The 21,308-nt window shown below is 39.1% G+C and overlaps 1 protein-coding gene across 8 annotated transcripts in view; it reads right to left on the reverse strand.

The window, feature by feature from the left end:
- NPNT (nephronectin) overlaps positions 1–21,308 on the reverse strand; it is a 76,256-nt gene that overhangs the window by 23,024 nt on the left and 31,924 nt on the right. For 4 of the 8 annotated variants that reach the window (XM_069593559.1, XM_069593554.1, XM_069593557.1 and 1 more), the window contains 7 exons: positions 16,816–16,908; positions 12,507–12,599; positions 7,281–7,400; positions 5,837–5,956; positions 3,856–3,990; positions 3,431–3,553; positions 1,679–2,068 (listed from right to left, as the gene is read on the reverse strand). In XM_069593559.1, the coding sequence (XP_069449660.1) occupies positions 1,679–2,068; positions 3,431–3,553; positions 3,856–3,990; positions 5,837–5,956; positions 7,281–7,400; positions 12,507–12,599; positions 16,816–16,908 (1,074 nt within the window). The remainder of the gene's footprint in view (positions 1–1,678; positions 2,069–3,430; positions 3,554–3,855; positions 3,991–5,836; positions 5,957–7,280; positions 7,401–12,506; positions 12,600–16,815; positions 16,909–21,308) is intronic. The other 4 variants (XM_069593561.1, XM_069593556.1, XM_069593560.1 and 1 more) reach the window with 1 other exon arrangement.

The following is a 21,308-nucleotide window of genomic DNA, read 5'->3' on the forward strand; positions in this document are numbered from 1 at the left end:
TACAGCCTCTATCTCCATGGACACCTATTAAAAATCTGGAATCTTGAATCCAACCTGGTTCCTGTATAGATCTAACCACCAGTTTACAGTAAAGACAAGGGGTAGCTGGCCAGCTTTTCTCATCAGTACTTGGCTCAACCTGCCAATTTGCTGGTAGCTGATTGCATATGCTATGCTGCTTCCTACCCTTGTGCCTCTGTTGTGCCCATGAATCACGCCTCCCTTTTTTAATCCCCTTTGCCCCATTTCACTCAAGAAGCCCCCATTCCCCAAACTGTCCCTGGCCAGTTAGGTACCCCTCTTCCCTACCTCCACTTCTCTCCCACTAAGTACAGTTATCTTCGGGGCAACTGTCTTTTCCATCAGAGTATATGCTTTTCTGTTTTACCTTCATAAGCCCAGTGCCTAATACAGGGCCTGGCATTCTAAAATGTACTGCAAATGTTTACTGGTTGAATGAATGAACACTTAGATTAAAAGTTAAATGGTATGTGCTATGTTAAGCTCCCCATCTCTGAAAGTTTTCAAGTAAATCTGAATAGGTTAGGAGAATTCTCATACTGAATCGAAGCTATGATCTACTTATTCTTTCCTTTTCCACTCACACTCTTAGTTGCCCAATTGACAGACTTTCATATAGCTCTTTATAATATGTAACAATGGGGATATATGACTTATACTATGTATAACTAGTTCTCATTCAACACATGGCCTGTGGCTAACACAAAAGACCACAAACAGCCAAAGCAATCCTGAGAAAGAAGAACAAGGTGGTAGGCACACACTTCCTGACTTTAAGCTATCCTAGAAAGATACAATCATCAATCAGTATGGTACTGGCATAAAAACAGACATTTAGACCAGTGGAACAAAATTAGGAGCTCAAAAATAAACCCAAGCACATAAGGTCAAATAACATTTGACAAGGGGCCCAAGAATATTTAATGGAGAAAATTCAGTCTCTTTATAAATGGTGCTGGGAAAAGTGGTCAATAACAGGTAAAAGAATGAATCTAGACCCTTATCTTATACTACTCACAAAAATTAGTTTGAAATGAACTCAAGACTTGAACAAAAGACCTGAAACCACAAAACTCCTAGAAGAAAACAGGAAGAAAGTTCCTCAACATGGGTCTTGGCAATGATTTTCTTTGATGGGACCTAAAACACAAGCAAGAAAATAATAAGCAGAATGACATCAAACTAGAAAGCTGCTGCACAGCAAAAGAAACCATCAACAGAGTGAAGAGACCGCCTATGGAATGAGGAAAAATATTTGCAAAACATTTATCTGGCAAGGGGTTAGTATCTAAAATAAACAGGAAACTCATATAACCTCATAGCAAAAAAAAAAAAAAAAAAAACCCACCAATAATTCAATTAAAAAATGGGCAAAAGACCTGGGTTTGATCTCTGGATTAGGAAGACCCCCTGGAGGAGGGCATGGCAACCCACTCCAGTATTCCTGCCTGGAGAATCCCCATGGACAGAGGAGCCTGGCGGGCTACAGTCCACGGAGTCACAAAGAGCGGGACACAACTGAGCGACTAAGCACAGCACAGTATAAGTCAACCCATCATGCTGTACGTCCCTAAACTTCTACAATGCTGAATGTCAGTTACATCTCAAACGAACTGGAGGAAAAATCCCCCCAAATGTGGCAACATTTGTGACTTACTGAACACATCTCCTCGAGGTTTCTGAGGATCCATGTGTATCCTGTTGTCAACTGTAATCTCTCTTGGAGATGTGGTGGCAACTGGTGCTACGGTTGTCAGGCTGGTGGTTGGTCGTTCCGGGGTTGTTGCTGGTGGAGGTGTTCTGAGTTCTGTGGGTGGGGGTGGAGGTGGTGTAGGCTCTGGCATTGGCTTTGGTGTAGGCCTTGCTGTTGGCTTAGAAGTGGGCCTGTCGGTAATGACAGGAGGTATGTATGGTGTCTTCAGAGGCCACCTAGTACTTCTGACATCAGGAATCCAATTACTGTGTCCTCCATCGCCCTTTGAGATGGTACCATTTCCCTTTGGTACAAGAATAGGACCTGAAGGTTCAATCATTACTCTTGGAATATCTAGAAGAGTAAATATATTTTAATTAATGCATAACCATCTCTCCTTAAAAAGAAAGGTATCGACTTGTAAGAAACAAACACATCAAAATACCTCATGCCAATGAGGCTTACTTTTTACATTTAGAATATTCCCCTAATGTAAGTCACTCTGTTTAAAAAAAAAGAGCAAATACTAGTGTGTATATATAATATATACATATATATACTCAAACACATATCACATAAACATATCTAGTGGATGTACACAAGAATTATATTGTGTTTCTATAGTGAAATGTATCGAAATACAGTTTTAAGTATTTGTAAAATAGAAAGAAACAAGAATCAATGAGACTTTAATGCAGAGATATTCTAAAATTTTAAAGTATGAGAAATGTATATTTAGAGTCAATGTTAAATGTCCCCATGGTACATGTATATTAGCAATATAAAATCATGTTTAGAATTGTCTAAAGACTAATACTTTTCTCTTCCACACTTTATATAAATTCAATTCACACAAACACATTCTCACTAAATGCTCTATTTGTTTTATATTTGGTTTTCCTTCCCCTTTATTAATTTACACAATTGCTTTTTAGAAAAATGTCCAGAGATCATGAAGATCATTTGTAGAAACTTTGTCCTTGATTGTATCCACCAAAAGGAATTAATATTTAATCTTCCTGGAATGATCTACTCCAGACTGGGAGTATAACTACATGACCCTTCAAAAATCCTTTAATCCTGATTTTATGCCCCATGATCTTCAGTAAATATTTTACTACAGAAATTTGTAATTTATCTATTGCTACATGAAATGTATGCTAAATTGTGGCCTTTGGTTTGTGAAACTTTCATCTTGGAGGGTATTTTTTTCCATGTTTATCTACTAACATAGCCATACTACAAACAGAACGTATAAAGTTTTAAAAAGCAAAACAGTTCTGAACAGAGAGAGAATAAATATAGAAATGCTAAACTGGAGGCATAAACCAGAGGAACAAAAATGTACAAAATATTCAGATTATCCCATCATTATAGTCTAATGATGATGACAAACATACATTTATTTCTGATTGTAACAAAATCAAATTCTCAGGAAGGGTTCTAAAATGTCTTACCAGCTAAAGAGAAGCTATTGAGAGAGTTTAGTCAAGGAACTGAAAGCTTTTAAGATTAAAGTCTATCACTGAGTCTTTAATTTTTTAAAACACCTGAGCAAGTGATTTTATTTCTGGAAATCAAAGACTAGTTTTACTAGCTATGAAAAATGATATTTCTTTGATAATTAATCTTGTTCCTTATCTTCTCTAGCAATGGCCTTTGTGTAACCCTGTACTTCCTGCTGGAATTCAGAGCTGGGAGAGAAGCATGACTCACACACACACTTCAGTCCATCGCCCTGGTATCCGTCTTTACAGGTACACTTGTAGGACCCGTGTATGTTGTAACATCGCGCAAAGCTGCTGCACTGATACTGCCCAAGGGAGCATTCATCTATATCTGCATCAGGAAGTAGGAAAAGAAGAAGTTTATTTGGGAGATAAATACAATGACTCACAAAAAATACATAGTTTCAAAAAAAAGCCTCTTTTTTGCAATGTGAAGGTTCATATAAAATCACAGATAAAGGGAAGAAATAAAGTACATTTGCATCCAGAAGTACCAGGGTTTGAATTTCACGTCTGCTTAATTTAATTGCCAGTAACCTCCTGTGCCCTTGACGGCCCAGTCACCATCATAATTAAGAGATCTTTCTGCTCCACAGGAAAAAACAACACCATGCAATGGCTGGGGCTTATTACCGTGACATTGGTATCTGCCTCCTATGTACATGAGGTCGAAGCCTTTATGACATTTGCAGATGTAACTCCCAAAAGTGTTCACACACTGCCTGTATCTGGGGCAGGAGGCTCTTCCAGTAGCACATTCATCAATGTCTAGAAACAGAAGCCAACTGCATTTTAGGAAGAGCAACAGTATGTTCAGGTGGAGTAGATTTTCAAAGAAACAGTTATCTGCAAACGGTTGCCTGACGTAGTGGCTCATCATAAATGTTATCCGGCTGGTTGCCCTGGCAGGCAACATAAATTCTGTATCTCCAAATTTCAATTCATCCTTCCAACCCAAGCTGTCCTCCCCTTGTATCACATCACAGGATGCACTACACCTGTATCCCCTGCTAGCTTGAACTAAACACGTGAGTCATCCTTGACAATGCTATTTCCCTTAAGCTCCAAATCATCGATCCCAGCTGTTTGTTTCTCTGGCAAATTCTGTGAACTCATTTACTCTGCTCTTCACCTACTGCTATGACTGTCGTCCAAGCTCTCCCAGGATAGACTATTATAGGAGCCTCCAAACTGGCCTTTCCCCTGCCAGTCTTACCCCCTCCAAAGCATTCCCACTCAACTGCCAACAAATGATTTTAGTAAGTCATAAGAGGGCTTCCCTGGTAGCTCAGATGGTAAAGAATTCGCCTGCAATGAGGGAGACCTGGGTTTGATCTCCTGGAGAAGGGAATGTCTACCCACTCCAGTATTCTTGCCTGAAGAATTCCATGGACAGAGGAGCCTGGCAGGCTACAGTCCATGGGTCACAAACAGTCAGACACCACTGAGCGACTTTCACTCTCAAGACCTAAGAAGGGATTGTTTCCAGGCTCAAAACTCTGAACTGTTTCTACTTGCTTTCTGAATCCATTCCTCATTCCTCACCATGTCTTTGGTGACCCTGTAATAAACAGGCCTCACCTCCCTCACCAGCTGTATCTTAAGCCACCACCCCTTATACTGTGTACTTAAGGGTATGGTCTTCTTTCTTTCCAGACCTCAAAGAAGTCAGCCTCTCTTTCACTGCAGTACTCTAGAACACGTTCACTTGCTTGGCCGATTCTTCACATGGCTGGCGGTCCAGGTCTTACTCCACGGCTATCTTGACCATTATTTTCTAAAACAGATCCTCTCTGTTTTTCCCTCTCTTAGTACCTCACATTAACAGTTGGCATTGTTTGTAATTTCACTGGATATTTCTTTCTGTCTCTCCCATTAAAATATCAGTTTTGTAAGGATTAAAATCTGGTCTGCTTTGTCCATTACTCTACATCCTAGCACTTAACTGTGTCTGGAATACAGAAAGTACTCAATAAATATCTCTCGAGCCCCCAAACACCTCCACTCACTCAGTGCTTACTCCATGCAAGGTACTACAAGCTTAGCTTACTGGATGCTAAGCTCTTTGCATCCATGATCTCATTCAATCCTCCCAAGCGTTCCATGTGGCATTACTCCCATTTTAAAAATGAGAGGACTCAAGCTCAAAGAAAAGAAATCTCTTACCTAAGGTTACATATCAAGTCTATGGCAGAGCCAGGTTTGAAATCAAAGCCCACACACTCTTATCTTTAGTGCCTTCCTAATTTACAGGGGAAAAAATCAAATCCTTGAGTGCAGGACATGCAGCCTGCCCTGTCTACCTGCTCAGCTTCAACGGTCACTGCCTCTTATGTCCTAGAAATACAGAGCTTTTCTTGTTCCCTGGACACCGCGCCCCCTCTAAACTTCAGTGCCTTGGCACATGTGGTTTCCTCCGGCTGCACCTTCCTCCCGCCCCTCACAAGGTTTTCACAGAGAGAGGAGGTCCCCCTGTGAGACATGGGATATCCTCTCAAGGGCAACTAATTACCTGATGTTGTTTAACTGCCCTTTTCCTGTCCCTCCATCACATTTCATTTTCTTCCTTACCCTCACGAGGCTGCTGACAGAGATGCTTGGTCTTACGACTCACCCACACAGGTCCTCCCATCAGGAGCCAGCTGGAGGCCAGGAGAGGGGCACTTGCACCGAATTTGACCTTTGACAACATCACAGCCATACTGACAGTTTGCCATGGAGCATGTCAGGGCACCTGGAAAGACAGGGACTGTCTGCCTTGAGAGACCGAGAGCATGCCTGGTACCTAAAATAGCTATGTTTTCTACTTATCCTGAAATCAGTGACACTGAATCAACAATGAGGACAAAACGGGCTTAATTCTCCAACAATCTAAAACAAAAGTCAAAAATAGGAAGGCGATCTCTCCCCTCAGAGGTGATTAAGAAGTGAACCAGTTCTGTTTGTATCTGGGGAAGATCCTTAATGTATCTGAAGAACTAAAAGACAAATGTAAAACTTAGAAAAATCATATGGAACTTTTTCCAGTGGCCAAGCCAAATAGAAAATTGAGGTTATTTTTCCAGATTACTCATATTAAGTGCTGGTCTTAGCTAAAACATCCAAGTAAGTGTCTCAACCATCCCTTAAATGTCTCCAGGTACAGCACATTTCCCAGTGAGTCGTACAAGGATAGAGGAGTCTAGAATCCCTCCCACTTGTTCATAAGTATGAACTCGCCTCACTGCAAAAAGTTCCATGCTAAATATGAAATAATAAATAAAATTAGCTAACTTCTTTATTTTATAAAATGCAATCCAATTAGAGATAGCTGATACCTATTGACAATTAACTGATCTAGCTGATAGTACAGTAAAAATAAAATTCAAGTCATTAACTATTAGATATCCTATAACCACAACCTCAATTCAACATTCAGTCTGCAGAGAATTTTAGGCCATTGTCCATTTATAAAACATATCCAAATGATAGCAGGAAACACCATCCATTTCTTTCTTACAAAGACATACGTGAAATCTACTTTTAAGTTATAAGTAGTTATAAGCATTTTTTTTTATTTGAACTATGCTTTTTTCAAGAAAAAAGCCATAACGTAGCCTTCAGACTATTATAAAGAAATGTAAAACTGAAGTGAGTGGTTTATTGAGTATAAACCACTTATGGGTGGTTTATACTCAATAACCAGGCTGGGTGGATTCCCTACCAGCCAACAGTTTACTGTCCAGCCTTTTGGAGAGCACAACAGTCCTCAAATGGTCACCGAAGTTCTTTTTCTACATGGAACAGTTCTAAAACCAGATGGAAGAAGGGGAAAACGTGCTAGGAATAACATCAGAAGACCATTTCCAAATTAATTTGACACTGGCACCCATGGTAAAAGAATGCTAGACATCTACAGTGGGCAGCTCTTCTGGTTTCCCATTCCTCAGGCACACATACAAACACGCGCTCACATCCTGCTTGGGAGGAGGGTTAGGAGGCCACTTTCACACACTTGCAGGGCACAGCGTGCAGTCAAGCCCAGAGCACTTATAAAGCAGTTAAGATTCTTGACATACTTGAGCAGGACCCATCCGGCAGAAGCATGTATCCGTTGAGACAGTAGCACTTGTAGCTGCCGAAAGTGTTCATGCACCTGTGCTTGCAGGGCCGCGGCTTCAGGCCACACTCGTTTAGGTCTGCAAAGAACGAGGTGGGAGCAGAAAGATGACAAAACCTCGACACCACTGCGAACCACTGAAAATGTTTCTCTGTGCTGAAGAATGAAGGGGAAAAGTCAATCAAGCTACAGTAACCAGCCATAAACGTAAGAGATTGTTTGCTCAGTGTCTTCATTTTAATGCTGGTTACACTAGAGCCGTGAAGAGTCTGCTATCCAAGGTGACCAGAAGCCTTATAACAATAGAAGGCTGTGTGAATTTCTGGGACTTAAATAATCTAACATGTGTGATCTCTGTTTACAGAGGACAGTTGGGGGGATTCTCCTCACCGACACATACATGGCTTATCATCCCTAGAAAGAGCAGTGTACACACCATCTATCTGACTTCAACATCCTCAAAACATCTGGGGTTACAGTACTAGATTCACTCTGGCCCATGTGATCTTCCTACTTCAATTTCTTGTCTCTGTTTAAAGAGGATACTGTGTGAACCTATCTTAGTTATAGAAAGTATAAAATATTAGACTGCTTTGACTTTCCCAAAGAAAGGCTATTTGTTTTAAGAGAGTAGAAGCTCAATGAATTAGAGTGATCACTGTTGAGATTCCTCTTATTCATAGTCTATAAATTGATCTCAGATTGAAAAAGAAGCTTCAGTCTCCTACTATAGTAAAGCATGCAAGTCACAAAATAAACTTAAGAAAAGACCCTCAAACATTATTTTCATTCATTCTGAAGTTAGGAAGGGCATATAGAAATACAAATGGACAATACATAATAGACTATCATCCTGTATTTTAGGTTTACTGGTTTAAATATCAATATGAAGGGAGTTAATGAACTTCACGTGAGAGTTTTCCAACCCAAGTTGAACACTGCTTCAAGTGAAAATAAATCTCATGACAAATATACACTGAAACACTAATGCCCCAAATACAGATTTCATTACAAAGAAATATGGTGTGTTTATTTTGCCAGGACTGCCAGCAAAGGCACCTGGGTAGCCTAATTTAATTATCTATTAATTCATGTCATCAAATTGGAAATATAGCTAGTTACAAGTTGTTTTCAAATCTAACTAAATTTAAATCTGACCCGCTCATTTATTAAAAATCTATACATTTTTATATACTTAATGTAACCAAGTACATTGTTTTATAAAACCATCAAATTGTTATTTCATATAAAAATTTTAAAATTGTTTTACCAACTTGCCGACTTAGTCCATTTTCTAACCTTAAAACAACTGTAAGCAGATCCCCGGCTGGGTGAAGCCTGGGGAGGTTACATAAATAAACCAGATACCTTCATCATCTCCTATGCTTGCTTTATTTTTAAACTTCATACACTCTTGCCCAGTCAAGGATATTCAAAACAGAATCATAATTAAAATTTCCTCAAAGAAACTGCTTTGCAAATTATAATATCAACAAAAATTTGATTTTGCCCCCTCTGTTAAAATGAGTAAAAATTTTAAATCAAAGAGAAAAGACAGAGAAAGAAATTCATTCCACTTCTTATATTCTTCTACCTTGTTTTTCAATATTTATTAAAAATTAGAGTCAAGCAATCCTTTCTCATGTTCTAAGAGTTAATTACAATGCCTAATGTGTCCCTGCAGATTCACACCTGGCTTTGATAAATCCCTGACTGATATTAGGAGAAGGGGACAACAGAGGATGAGATGGCTGGATGGCATCACCGACTTGATGGACATGAGTTTGAATGAACTCTGGGAGTTGGTGATGGACAGGGAGGCCTGGTGTGCTACAATTCATAGGGTCGCAGAGCTGGGCACGACTGAGCAACTGAACTGAACTGACTGATATTATAGCAAATAGTATTTAAATCTGAATACATTAAGAGAAAGGCTTTGTGTTTTAAATATTCCTCTGTACAAAGTAGGAATAGAATAGAACAACAAAGAATAGAGTAAGACTGAATTCTATACCTCGAGGGAAGCATACTGATGGATATAAAAGACGTCAATTAAGAACCCCGAAAAAGCATCAGAAAATTCTGGGGGTTCCTGATGGGATTGCTTAGATGTTTATAGCACCAGGCAGCTTGTATACAAGGCGTATTTCGGCCAATGGAAATGTCTGTGGACACTAGGGCCATGAACTAAAGCTGAAGCCCAGCTGAGGCCGCTCCAGCCTTGGTGGATTAAGTGCCCCTGAGGATGTCCAGGGGAGTCTTTGCAACTCACACTGGGATTGCTGGTGGTCTTCAATCAAATTTACCTTTCCCTTCCCATAAGAAAAAATACTTAGGGGTTAAGAAGCATAAAACTGAAAGGAAATGAAAAATCAGTAAGATATCATAATTCCAATAAAAAAGACCCAAATAAACCTGAGAATCACCTATGAAATGATATGGAAAATGAAATAAACACGCAGTATTCAGGGGGGGCAAATATGGAGACACGTGTTGACTATTTTACTATTATTAAATTGACACATGAGCATCCAAATAGGCTGAAAGCAATTTCAGAAAGCTGTACTCTAACAGCTGGTGACAGGCTGGGTGACACCCCCTGACAGCTGGCCGGTGTCCACATCCTCAGTGACTGCCACCATTGCCCCATCTGCCATACGCAAGTCTCCTAAAAATTTCCCACTGACCCTTACAAAACCACTGCAGAAATGATGAAATAGAATTCCACAATTATCCATTATTTTCAGTATTTACCAAATATTAGAACTCTAAGGCAGGGCGCTTCAACAGATTAAAAGCATCTGGTGTCCTGTGATGAACTTCCTTTTCCTCAATATTCTTTAGAGTTTCTAGTGTATGATTACTATCTTGTACTTTATTTCTGCCTGCAATGCAGGAGACTCAGGTTCAATCCCTGGGTTGGGAAGATTCCCTGGAGAAGTAAATGGCTGCCCCCTCTAGTATTCTTGCCTGGGTTATTCCATGGACAGAGGAGCCCGATGGGCTAGAGTCCACGGGGTCACAAAGAGTAGGATACGACTGAGGGACTAATACCTTATTTTCTTATTGACCTTATAAAATTAAGTTGATGTTTCCTGCTTCCAAAATCTCTAGCATAATAGCCCTTGTAACATTTTTATTACTATCAAATTAAGTTAGAAATTTGAAAATGACACTTCCAGTTTATAGGAAAGGCTCCTACAATAACGAGCAGATTATAAAGGACAAGTAAATTCCCCTTGATCTAATTTTCTCAGATCACTCTTAGAAGTTGATGAAAGAATGTAGGAAAAAAAAGTTGTGTCTTTGTTTTAAATTTACTTAAATTTTGCTCTTTCTCTAGAAGTTTGTAATGTAATAATGTAATATACTTCATAAGGAAAATCTATTATAAGAAAATGAATGACTTCTATCATGTACCTATCTTATCACATCAAGGACAGAACTTTATAATTAAACCACTTACATTCAAATACTCATATTGCTATATATACAATCCTTAAGGAGTGTCTATTACAGTCAGGAGTATATTTAAGCAAGTGGGTGAATTCAGGAGCTTGGATTGGGATCGGGGTGGGGGGCGGGAAGCGGGTAGGAGCTGATCCAGGACAAAAATGCAAGCTGCGTAGCATTATAATTACACTTTAGGAAGAAAAAAGAATCAGAAATTTTATTAGCATGCAGACACTGAAAATTAGCTTGAAAATCTGGAAGAGATTCATTGAGTGAAATAATGCCATGGATTTTTAAGGAATATCATCTTTCATTCATTTAATGTAATTTGGATTTTTTTTTTCTTCCTTTGAGGCTTAAACTATGCAATGCCTCAGAAGTCTAATAAGCTTTTGCATTTTGTCTGACTCAAGCAGAGGTCACAGGCAAACAGATCTCAGTATGTCAACTGGCATAACTCTTGCCCCTTAAATTTTCAATGATTCTGAAACTCATCCTCTTGCCCAAATTTCTTAATCTAAATCAAGTTCCCTATGAGCACAGGCAGTAATTAATAATTTAAATGAATTTAATTCAGTCATTCTAAGTTCCTAAATTTATGAGTGAGGAAAAAAAGTCTTTCAGAAATACTGTAAAGTTATACTGCCATTTAATTTTTCTACAAAACTCTCCAGCCTAATGAAGACGTTAATATTTGGGGTGTTTCTATTCTCACACCAGCCCTGCAGATGACGAGAACAGGAATTACTCTCCTATTATTAATTGCTATGCTAAGATTTTGCTCACAATTGTAGAGCTACTTGGGACTTCCAAGGTGGTGCTAGTGGTAAAGAATCTGCCTGCCAAGACAGGAGATGAAAGAGACACAGGTTCAATCGCTGGGTCAGCAAGATCCTCTGGAGTAGGAAATGGCAGCTCCCTCCAATATCCTTGCCTGGGAAATTTCATGGACAGGGGATGGTGGAGGGCTACAGTCCATGGGATTGCAAAGAGTCAGACATGACTGAGCACAATGACAGAGCCTCTTAAGGCCTGCACGGGAACCAGAGCTCAGACTTTCTAATATCACAAGAAAGTGAAAGTGAAGTCGCTCAGTCATGTCTGACTCTTTGCGACCCCATGGACTGTAAGCCTACCAGGCTCCTCAGTCCATGGAATCTTCTAGGCAAGAGTACTGGAATGGGTTGCCATTTCCTTCTCCAGGGGATCTTCCCAACCCAAGGATTGAACCCAGGTCTCCCGTATTGCAGGCAGATGCCTTACCATCTGAGCTACCAGGGAAGCTGGTTCACCAAAAGAGGGAAGATCACATATGGTCTGATTTCCAGGTGACCTAAAACTCTACACCCCAAATGTGGTGGTGGGAAAGAGGACTTGCACACTCAGAAGCTCATCAAAACCCCAAACTCAGGTGCTGTGGAATTCCTGACTTCGCCTACATAAGAAAACAGAAGCTACTTGGTTATCTGATTCTCCGAGAAAAAGTCTGAAACTCAGAAGAGAAGAAAGGCCACGGGGACTTGAGGCAGGGAAAGGACAGCAGAGGCGCCAGGCTTTTAGAAGCGCAGAGAATCGGCACCAGCTGACAATTCCTGCCACTTGCTTCACATGCTCAGGACACGGAGGGCTGGGCGCTCCTGCGGGCGCCTTCAGGACGCGGGCAAGAAGTGACAACACAGCAGGAAGCCGTGCAGGTGGGAGGCGCAGGCCACCTGAGACGACGCGCGCTCACCCCTTGAAGGCAAACTGGAGGCTGGATGATCCGGGGGTTGCAAAAGAGGCTGTTCACTGCCTTGGTCAAGAGGAGTTGGGTAGAGGTGTTCGTCTTCACACCAGGAAGAAGGTAATAAGAGTCAACTTTGAACTGATGTCATTTTAGCCCTAAAAATCTTTGTAAGTATATATTAAACAATTACATAAAGTTGGTAGAGTTCAAAAAGAATGCTTTAGATACTTTACAAAAATAAGTTTCTAGTTCTTCTGGCTTCTCTTTTTCAATTTTAATTTCTGTGTTTCTTAAAATTTATCACTGCTATCTTGCTTCCGAAGAACACACAAACATTATCAGTTAACAATCCACATCTTCAAATCAACTTTTTTAAGCACACACAAAAAAGAAATGGTCATTTTAAAAATGATTTTAGTCATCAACAAAGAGAAAATTCAAAGGTTATACAAAAATTGACTACAATCAACCTGCTCTGTTTAGGTACATCTAGGTCTTAAAAGACCAACTTAATATCTTTTCCTATATTATTATGTTGTACAACAGTTTAAAACCTTACATAATCATGCATAAACTTATGATCTGCATAAAGATCTCATTTAAATAAGTAACATGATAGATCATTTATGTGTTCATTCAGGTGTAAGAACTAATGGCACATTTAGGTCACTTTTAATTAGAATATACATAAGAAACCCTACCCAGACACAGATGGATTGAGATATCAGGGGTTGGGGGAAAAAAAGAATATACATTAGAAGCTTTCTGCAAAAAAAAAAAAGAAAATATGGTGTTGCCATTATTAGCTTACCAAAATATTATGAGTAGGTCCCAAAGTAGGCAATCACATCCTGTTTCAAGACTATCACATTATTAACAGCCAGTTAAATTTACAAATTAAATCAATATTGGTTTCTGGGGTTGAAACCATACATCATTCAAAAAATAAAGCCTTAAGAAACTACCTTAATCTTAGTGTTAAAGCACTCCAGCTATTGTGCTAAGGAAGGCAATCAATTTAGACCTAATTAGCTTACCACAGTTTACTGTCTGGTTCCCTAGTACAAGATACCAATTCTTTTCTTTGGATAAGGAATTCAACATTTGAAACAAAAACCATGCGAAGAGATTAATAACTGATATTTATGAACTGTTTCTTCTGAAATTATTATACTGTAAAGCATGCTGTAAATTCAGCAGGATATCTTTCATTCCTGAAAATATGCAATGATATGATACATTATATGCCCCAAATAATTCTCTAATGGGAAAGTTATGAAAAACACTGTTATCTATAATAGTATCCTTTTTTGGCTGAGGAGAAAGGGGATTTGTATGGGTACAGAGGCTCAAGGTGGGTGGGGGGCAGTAATCTTCATGAATAAAATTACCAGAGAAAGTAAGCTGGAAAAAAAAAAAATTCTTGCCAGAGTTCAGATTAGAATGAATATGGTCAGCCCATGCCTATGATTTTCTATGTGATCTGGCTACGGCAAATCCAGAGAGTGACCCAGAGGGAAGCACAAGCCATGACCAGCAGATTCACACTAATCCTGTACCAAGGCTTCTAAATTAAGCCAGTTCCAAAGTGGGCCTGCCCTGCTCTTCTGCTCTTTGGCAGTTCTGAAAGCACTCAGTAAGTGCTTGTCATCTATTCAAGCTGTTCACTCAGCTGTTCAAGCAAGTCTCCAGGGGTGAGTTCTTAAAGTACACAGCTAGTAACACAGTTTTTAGTGGATATAATTTTTGCCTTATACCCAAACCTACTTTAAATCAAATGCTAATTTCCAGTTCTGTGGAGATTTATTTCAAGTCTAACTCTTCTTACCATTTCTTTCCTCAAGAAAAAAGAAACCAGGGAATTCCCTGGTGGTCTCCTAGTTAGGACTCTGTGTTTCCATTGCAAGAGGCATGGGTTTGATCCCTGGGCAGGGAACTAAGATCCTATATGCCCTACGGTGTGGCCAAAAAATAAACAAAAACACCCTGGGTTAAAAAAAACAAAAAAAACAAAAACCTGCTTGATTTCTCATACCTCCGAGGCATGTTTTCCATTTTATTAAAATGTATGGTCTGGATAAAATCAGTCTAAGTTAATTTGTTATGTAGCAGACATAGACACTTAGTTCTAATATTTAACAACATTTCTAGGGCTCTCTGGCCTCTACCTGGATCACTGCAGCAGCCTCTCTGATCCTGACAAACAGTCGATGGAAACAAAGAATAAAGAGCTATACCAAACAACTCCAGGGAACTCTTCCTACGGTGTTAGGACCAAGAACCATGATATTAAAGTCACTAAGCAAATATTTCATGTGCACTTATCATGTGCAAATCATTTTGATAAAAATTTTCAGGAACCAAGAAGTCAGAGGGACCCCACAAATGGTTCCTGCTCTCAAAGAATGTAATTTCCCACAATTGCTTATATGGTAAGAAAGGAAAAGAGAGAGATGATCAAAACACGTAGGTTTACTGTAGACTCAAGTTTTATATTCAGGATTTAACTTGAAATTACATTTTCAGTGGGGCTCACTATTTTTGCAGGTGTAAAATCCCATTTTGCCACTGATAAAATCCTCTTTCCCCCAACTATATTTAGTTTGGGAAGGCAAGATTTCAACTCGGTATATTTCAATTTTTCTTGAGAGAAACAGGTATTATTGCAGGGAAAGGTATACAGTCAACTAGTTTTCTGAAAATCAGAGATACTCAGAGATAGATCAGTGTTCCAATGATAGTTTTAATGTCTATGAATCATATTAAAGTTGATGTAGCTCCTGCAAATAAATTTAAATGAATTTCTCCACAACCTCAACAGTGGCTTCTTTTAATAATCTTTGTATACATTCCTGGCATGAGGACAACGTTTCATGGTGCTGACATATTAATGAAACCTGCAATGCTTTATGTTTAGCACTTTAAAAAAAAGAAGCATGATGGCACTCTAAGATGAACACTGACAACTCAATAATCAGAGCTGAACACGCTGCTACTTGAGAACTCACACTGGAGAGGAAAAATTAAATGGGTTTTAAAAATCAAATGGATTTAAAAACATGTCATATTTCACTAACATGGATTTCATCTGGTAGTTTAGGAACAATTACCCATACTTTCAAATTTCAGTGTGCCTGATTCTTGCGACAACTATGTCTACAAATCACAAGTTTACGTGACACACTTCAAGGAACATCACATACTGAAGAACAAGAATATTTCAACAAGATCATTTCTGTATCAGATGAGGTCAACTAAGTATCTATGGGACAGTTAGACCCTATACAAACTGTTTCATTTGACATTTAAAATGCTAAGAAATATTACTTTAAGGAATAAATGAAAAATTTTACTCTTTTTATTATTGAATCTTTCTAGTGAAATCTAACCCTATCTTTTCTTTACATCTGTTTTTAGCTCTGAATGTTAGAAAGGTTTTGGTTGAAATTAATTAAACAGACAAGCCTTGTCAGCCTTGTAATGCATCGAGTCAGAGGATCACATTTCCAATGTTTTCTCCATCCAAAACTACACCGGTAGACAGAACATGAGTTATATAGACAACAGCTCTATGTTGACATAGATCTTTTACCAACTAATTTTGTGAACTTGGACAAAACACTGAGTATACATGATGTCTCGTCAAGAGGAAAATAGTATTTATAGCTTAATTATAATAAATAACATTCTACCTCCTAATGCTGCTGTAGTGATATAAACAGGTAATACATGCAAAATACCTTAGCACCATGAAGACTACATAAAGATCTGCTTTTATAAGCAACTGACACCAAATTAAAAATAAACTGTTAGGTTAATCAAAATCTTGATTTCTCAGAGGAACCTTACCAACTGGTCAAAAGTTGAAGGGAACTGAATCACAGAGATCAAAGAGCTCAGAGTTGGAAGGGACCTCAAAATTTCAAGCCAAACCTCCTACCTGACTTTGAGTATTAAAGTGTTTTCATCTCACAGAGATCCAAGGAGGCTAACAGTTTGCTGAAGTTTTCCAAAAAGTTAGTGGAAGGCCGAGGAGGAGCAGACGTAAGGCTTCTACTGATGCTGTCATTTTCTTCTTCAAAATGCATTTTCATTATTAATAGTGAATGAAAGGATGAAATTCTTTAACTGCCCCACAATTAAGTAGATTTAACAAGCTTCATCATTATTAGATTTTTATCTTTCAGCGAAATGACATCTCATATGTTCGGGGACGATGGTCATGGAAAAGTGGTCTGCATGAGAACTTCAGTTTCTACATCAAGGAGGAGCAGAGAGGGTTTATGACTGTTTACTTGACACAGGGTTTCCCTACCTTGATTGCAGGTCTTCCCGGCATATCCAGGATGACACTTGCACTTGTTTGGCCCGACACATTCACCATGTTTGCACTGTGGCTGGCACACAGCTGCGGAAAGAGGGTATCACGCGTTATTTCTGGTTCAGCAGCACGTCACCCATGTAGAATCTATGTCACGTACCAGTTCAATAATCAAAGAAAAAACTAAGAACTTACAACAGAGTGAGCAGTAAGCACTGTCTAGACTACACACATGTATTTTGTGTGTGTGTGTATGTGTGTGTATTGCTTATGTATGTATTGCTTGGGGCTGGAAATTTTGTTAAACTTGAGGACAATACTCAAATAACCAAAAAAAGAAGAAAAACTGGAAAACTATATACACATACAACTGATTTTTGTCAATGGTTATCACTTTACAATAACCTGCACCCATAATTTCAAAATGATTTTCTCAAATATGCTTCAAAACATAGTTCTCAATCCAAAGATATTAGTTAAAAATGAACCCCTTAGATAAATTTCCAATTAAATAGCAAATATTTTATTAGAAATGATATTTCCAAGTATAAAATGGTTCAAAATGAATTGGAAACTAAAACTCAGTATTTTGGAAACTTCAACTTCCGTATACTTCTGTCATTTTGCCCTTCCTTAACCTTAAATTACATCGTAATTACTCATCAATCTATAATAGGCTTCCTATAGCTTATCACAGAAAAGAGAAAGTTTCATTTTACATTGCTGATCTTCTATCAGCTGAGTTTGTCATCATTCAAGACCCTAAAATGCTGTAAACCATCAATCAAATTTTTCATAGTCTTCGATTCCTGCCAAGATACTGATAAGAATTTATTCTGTTTATATAGTAATTCTCTGTATAATTTATTCTCTGTAATTTATTCTGTTTATACAGCTGTGGATATTTTGCTGTCTATGGGGCACTTAGCACAAATGAAGACATTTTCCACAGTCACACTGGGAAGAGGGTACCACTAGCATCTAGCAAGTATATAGTGATGCTGCTAAACATCCTTCAATGCTCAGGTAACTCCCCATAACAAAAATGATCCAGCTCAAAATGTGATGGTGCCAGACCGAGAAATCTTGCTCTATACCAAATCTGTATATGGTGCTACACCAGATATTAAAATAGATGCAAAATCATTGTATAGTGTGGTCACTGGTCTCAAAGAGCTTACTCTCAACACAAAGACAAAGCAATCATGTTTTTAATTCAAGGCAACATTTATGAGCAAAAATGGTGGCACACGTGGGATTTGTGAAGAAATCATCACACATCCACATAGGGTTGTACAGAAAGCCTAGAAGAAGAGGTCTTGAGGTGGATCTTGAAGCCAGGTAGACAGAGAAGACAGTGGACCATCCAAAGTATGCAGATTTATACCGCAAAACGGGCCTCATTGATTTAGAGGAGACTTATCAAGCCAAAGAGATGGGCAAACACTAGAGGAAGAATAAGAGGTAGACAATCATAGGTGAGTGGTACCAGATCATGATGTTCCCTAAATTCCAGACTGAGGAATATGTACTTTGTCTACAAGAAGTGACCACTTCATCATTATCTTTAGGAGAATTACCTGATAAAAATAACCTGGGAATATTAGCATGGTGATGATACACAGGATGGACAGGAGTCTGACATGCAGATAAAATGATCTGTGTTTGTTGACAGGAAGAAATGGGCTTCACTAACCCCTGAGGGATGAGCAAATAGGTCTTGAAGACCAAGGGGAGAGGAGTCAACAGTGACCCCGAGTCTCCTGTACCTGACACCTGCTCCCTGCCATATCAGCCCACACGTTTCTCTATCCTGGAGATGCTCCCATTTTTGGACAATTCTCAAACATCATCTCCTTCAAAGCACTAACACTCCTATGGAACTGTTGCGCACTTTATCTTTGGTGTTTTCCTCATTTGACTCACCAGCCCTCCCCTTGCTGAGCACTCCACAGGTTTGGTTGCCAGTCTTACTTTTAGACCTTTCCCGCCTGTGTTAACTCACCCCAAGTGAATCCTTATTGCTGCTCTATAGGTATTTGAGGTAAAATCTTGCAGAAAGAAATGATGAGCAGAGAGTCAAGTATAAGTGGTAGAGAAATGCACTGGGGAAATTCATAAAAATCCGATTTTAGATATGGCATGACATTCAACAGAAAGCAGTGAGAAGAAATGAACTATCTAGGAGGTCCTTCCAACATTATGCTTCAGTCAACTGTATACCTGGTAGATGGTTTATATGCAGTTTTAAAAAGAAGTCCCCGAAATAAGCCATCCTTTATGTAAATTCCAGGCCCAATCAAGAAATGCAAGTTAAAACATTTCTTTTAATTTTAAAGGAAAGATGTTCCATAAATCTTTCCAATTATATATTAATACAACCTGAATTGTTATCACAGATGCATCCCAAGTGCATATTGAAAAGAAAAATTAGTAAATCAACTAGACTGGAATAAGATAAATTTTTAAAAAAGAAGAAGGGGGAAAAAAAAGTAAACACCTGAAAATAATTAAATGCAAGTCAAGGTAAAAACCTCCCCAAATAACTGGATTTTGAAAATATCTCTAAAACATGAAAAAGAAATTTAGAAAGTAGCACATGAAAAAGTTTATCAAACAATTACATATGAGGCACCCAGGCTGTGCTGCCTTTTGCCCCACTGACCAGCCTGAAGTCCATCCATTTATGGTATTTTCAGGTGCTTTTCAGAAATAAAGGTTTTTATTGTCCCCCTTCCTTTTTCCTTGTTTGTTCTGAGTGGAGTGCCCTAATCTCGGGCACATCAAATGCCCTTGTTTCCAGAGGCCCAGACTGTTAATGTTTCCTACATGTTTAGGGAGCCGCATTTCAAACAAACTGCTATTTACACTTCTACCTAACAGACTATTCACAGAAGTAACCAACAACCTATTAAATAGACTAAGATGATCACAATGCTTGTGTGTGTGTATATATATATATATTTGCCTTACAAAAAGAACACCCTTATTGCACAAAAAGACTTTCTCCTATTATCCTGCTAGCATGAGGTCTGCAATGGAATTCAATACACATATACTAAATATTGAGTATATGCAATTATTCTACTAGGCAAGTGACGGGGAGGAGGGAATCACATAGGATATGGAAACTAACTTTGAAGTTTTACTATGTTGGCTGAAAGTTAACAAGAGCTGTGACAGATGAGATGAAGGAATGGGGGAGGGGCAGAGGGTAACTGTGACTGGAGTCCTAGAAAGGCTTCCTGCAGGAAATGTGATCTGAGCAACACCTGAGAGGTAAGAAGCAGAGGCAGTTGAGATGGGAGACAAAGCCTTTCAGAATTGGATGAGGGAAGGACAATAAAGGGCGTTCTCAGGGAGCACAGAGGCTCTGTGGAGCCATTTAGTGCTTAGAACAGCAGATGGGAGCGAAAGATGGCTTGGTGTAAGTCATAAAAGGCACTGGTGGCAGAAACTGCTAGGTTGTTCCTAATATTTGTTTTTCCCTTCTTCTTTAAAATAGAGTGGCTTTTTTTTCCTCTGAGTAGGCGATGAGTTCATTGTTTAGTCGATGTCATGTCTGACTCTTTCACGACCCCGTGGACTGTAGCCCACCAGGCGCCTCTGTCCATGGGATTCTCCAGGCAAGAATACTGGAATGGGTTGCCACTTCCTTCTCCAGGGGATCTTACTGACCCAGGCAGGGATCAAACCTGAGTCTCTTGCTCTCCAGCTCTGACAAGCAGATTCTTTACCACTGAGCCACCAGGAAGTCCTAAGTAATGAGTTGAAAGTGAAGTCACTCAGTTGTGTCTGACTCTTTGCAGCCCCATGGACTGTAGCCTACCAGTGGCTCCTCTGTCCATGTGATTTTCCAGGCAAGTACTGGAGTGGAGTGCCATTTCCTTCTCCAGGGGATCTTCCTGACCAAGGGATCGAACCCAGGTTTCCCACATTGTAATGAGTAACCTATAACAAGTAACGAGTTAACAATAGACAATTATATACTCTATCCTCCCTGACATATTTGGGTAGTCAAGTGACTCCATTCTGGTCAGCAGAAATTATTGGGTGCAGCTTTTGGAACTTGAAAGCTACTTTAAAAGGTGACTGATTAGTACATCCTCTCTCTTCTCGCCTGGAATATAGAAGTCATGGCTGAACTACAATGGCTACTTTGTGATTATGGGCTGAATCTTGAGAATGGGAGAGAGGCTGAACTAGAAGTCATAATATTAACCCTAAATGGCCATTCTAGCCTTTTAGGACACTTTTGTCAGTGTCACTTGCAGCCAAGTACAATTACAATACAGTATAATTACGAGTAATACCTGACTATCCCAGAGCACAAGGCTGTGGAATCAGGACTTACTCTGTGTTTACCATCAAGCCAGCAGATGCTGGATACACACTAAGGACAGAACTGTTATGACTGAATCTTAGTAAAGAAACACAACTTGTCAAGTTATCTTAAACCTACACTATCATATACTTCAGAAGTATCT

Source organism: Ovis canadensis, chromosome 6, assembly GCF_042477335.2.
Source record: "Ovis canadensis isolate MfBH-ARS-UI-01 breed Bighorn chromosome 6, ARS-UI_OviCan_v2, whole genome shotgun sequence".
Lineage (NCBI taxonomy): Eukaryota > Metazoa > Chordata > Mammalia > Artiodactyla > Bovidae > Ovis > Ovis canadensis.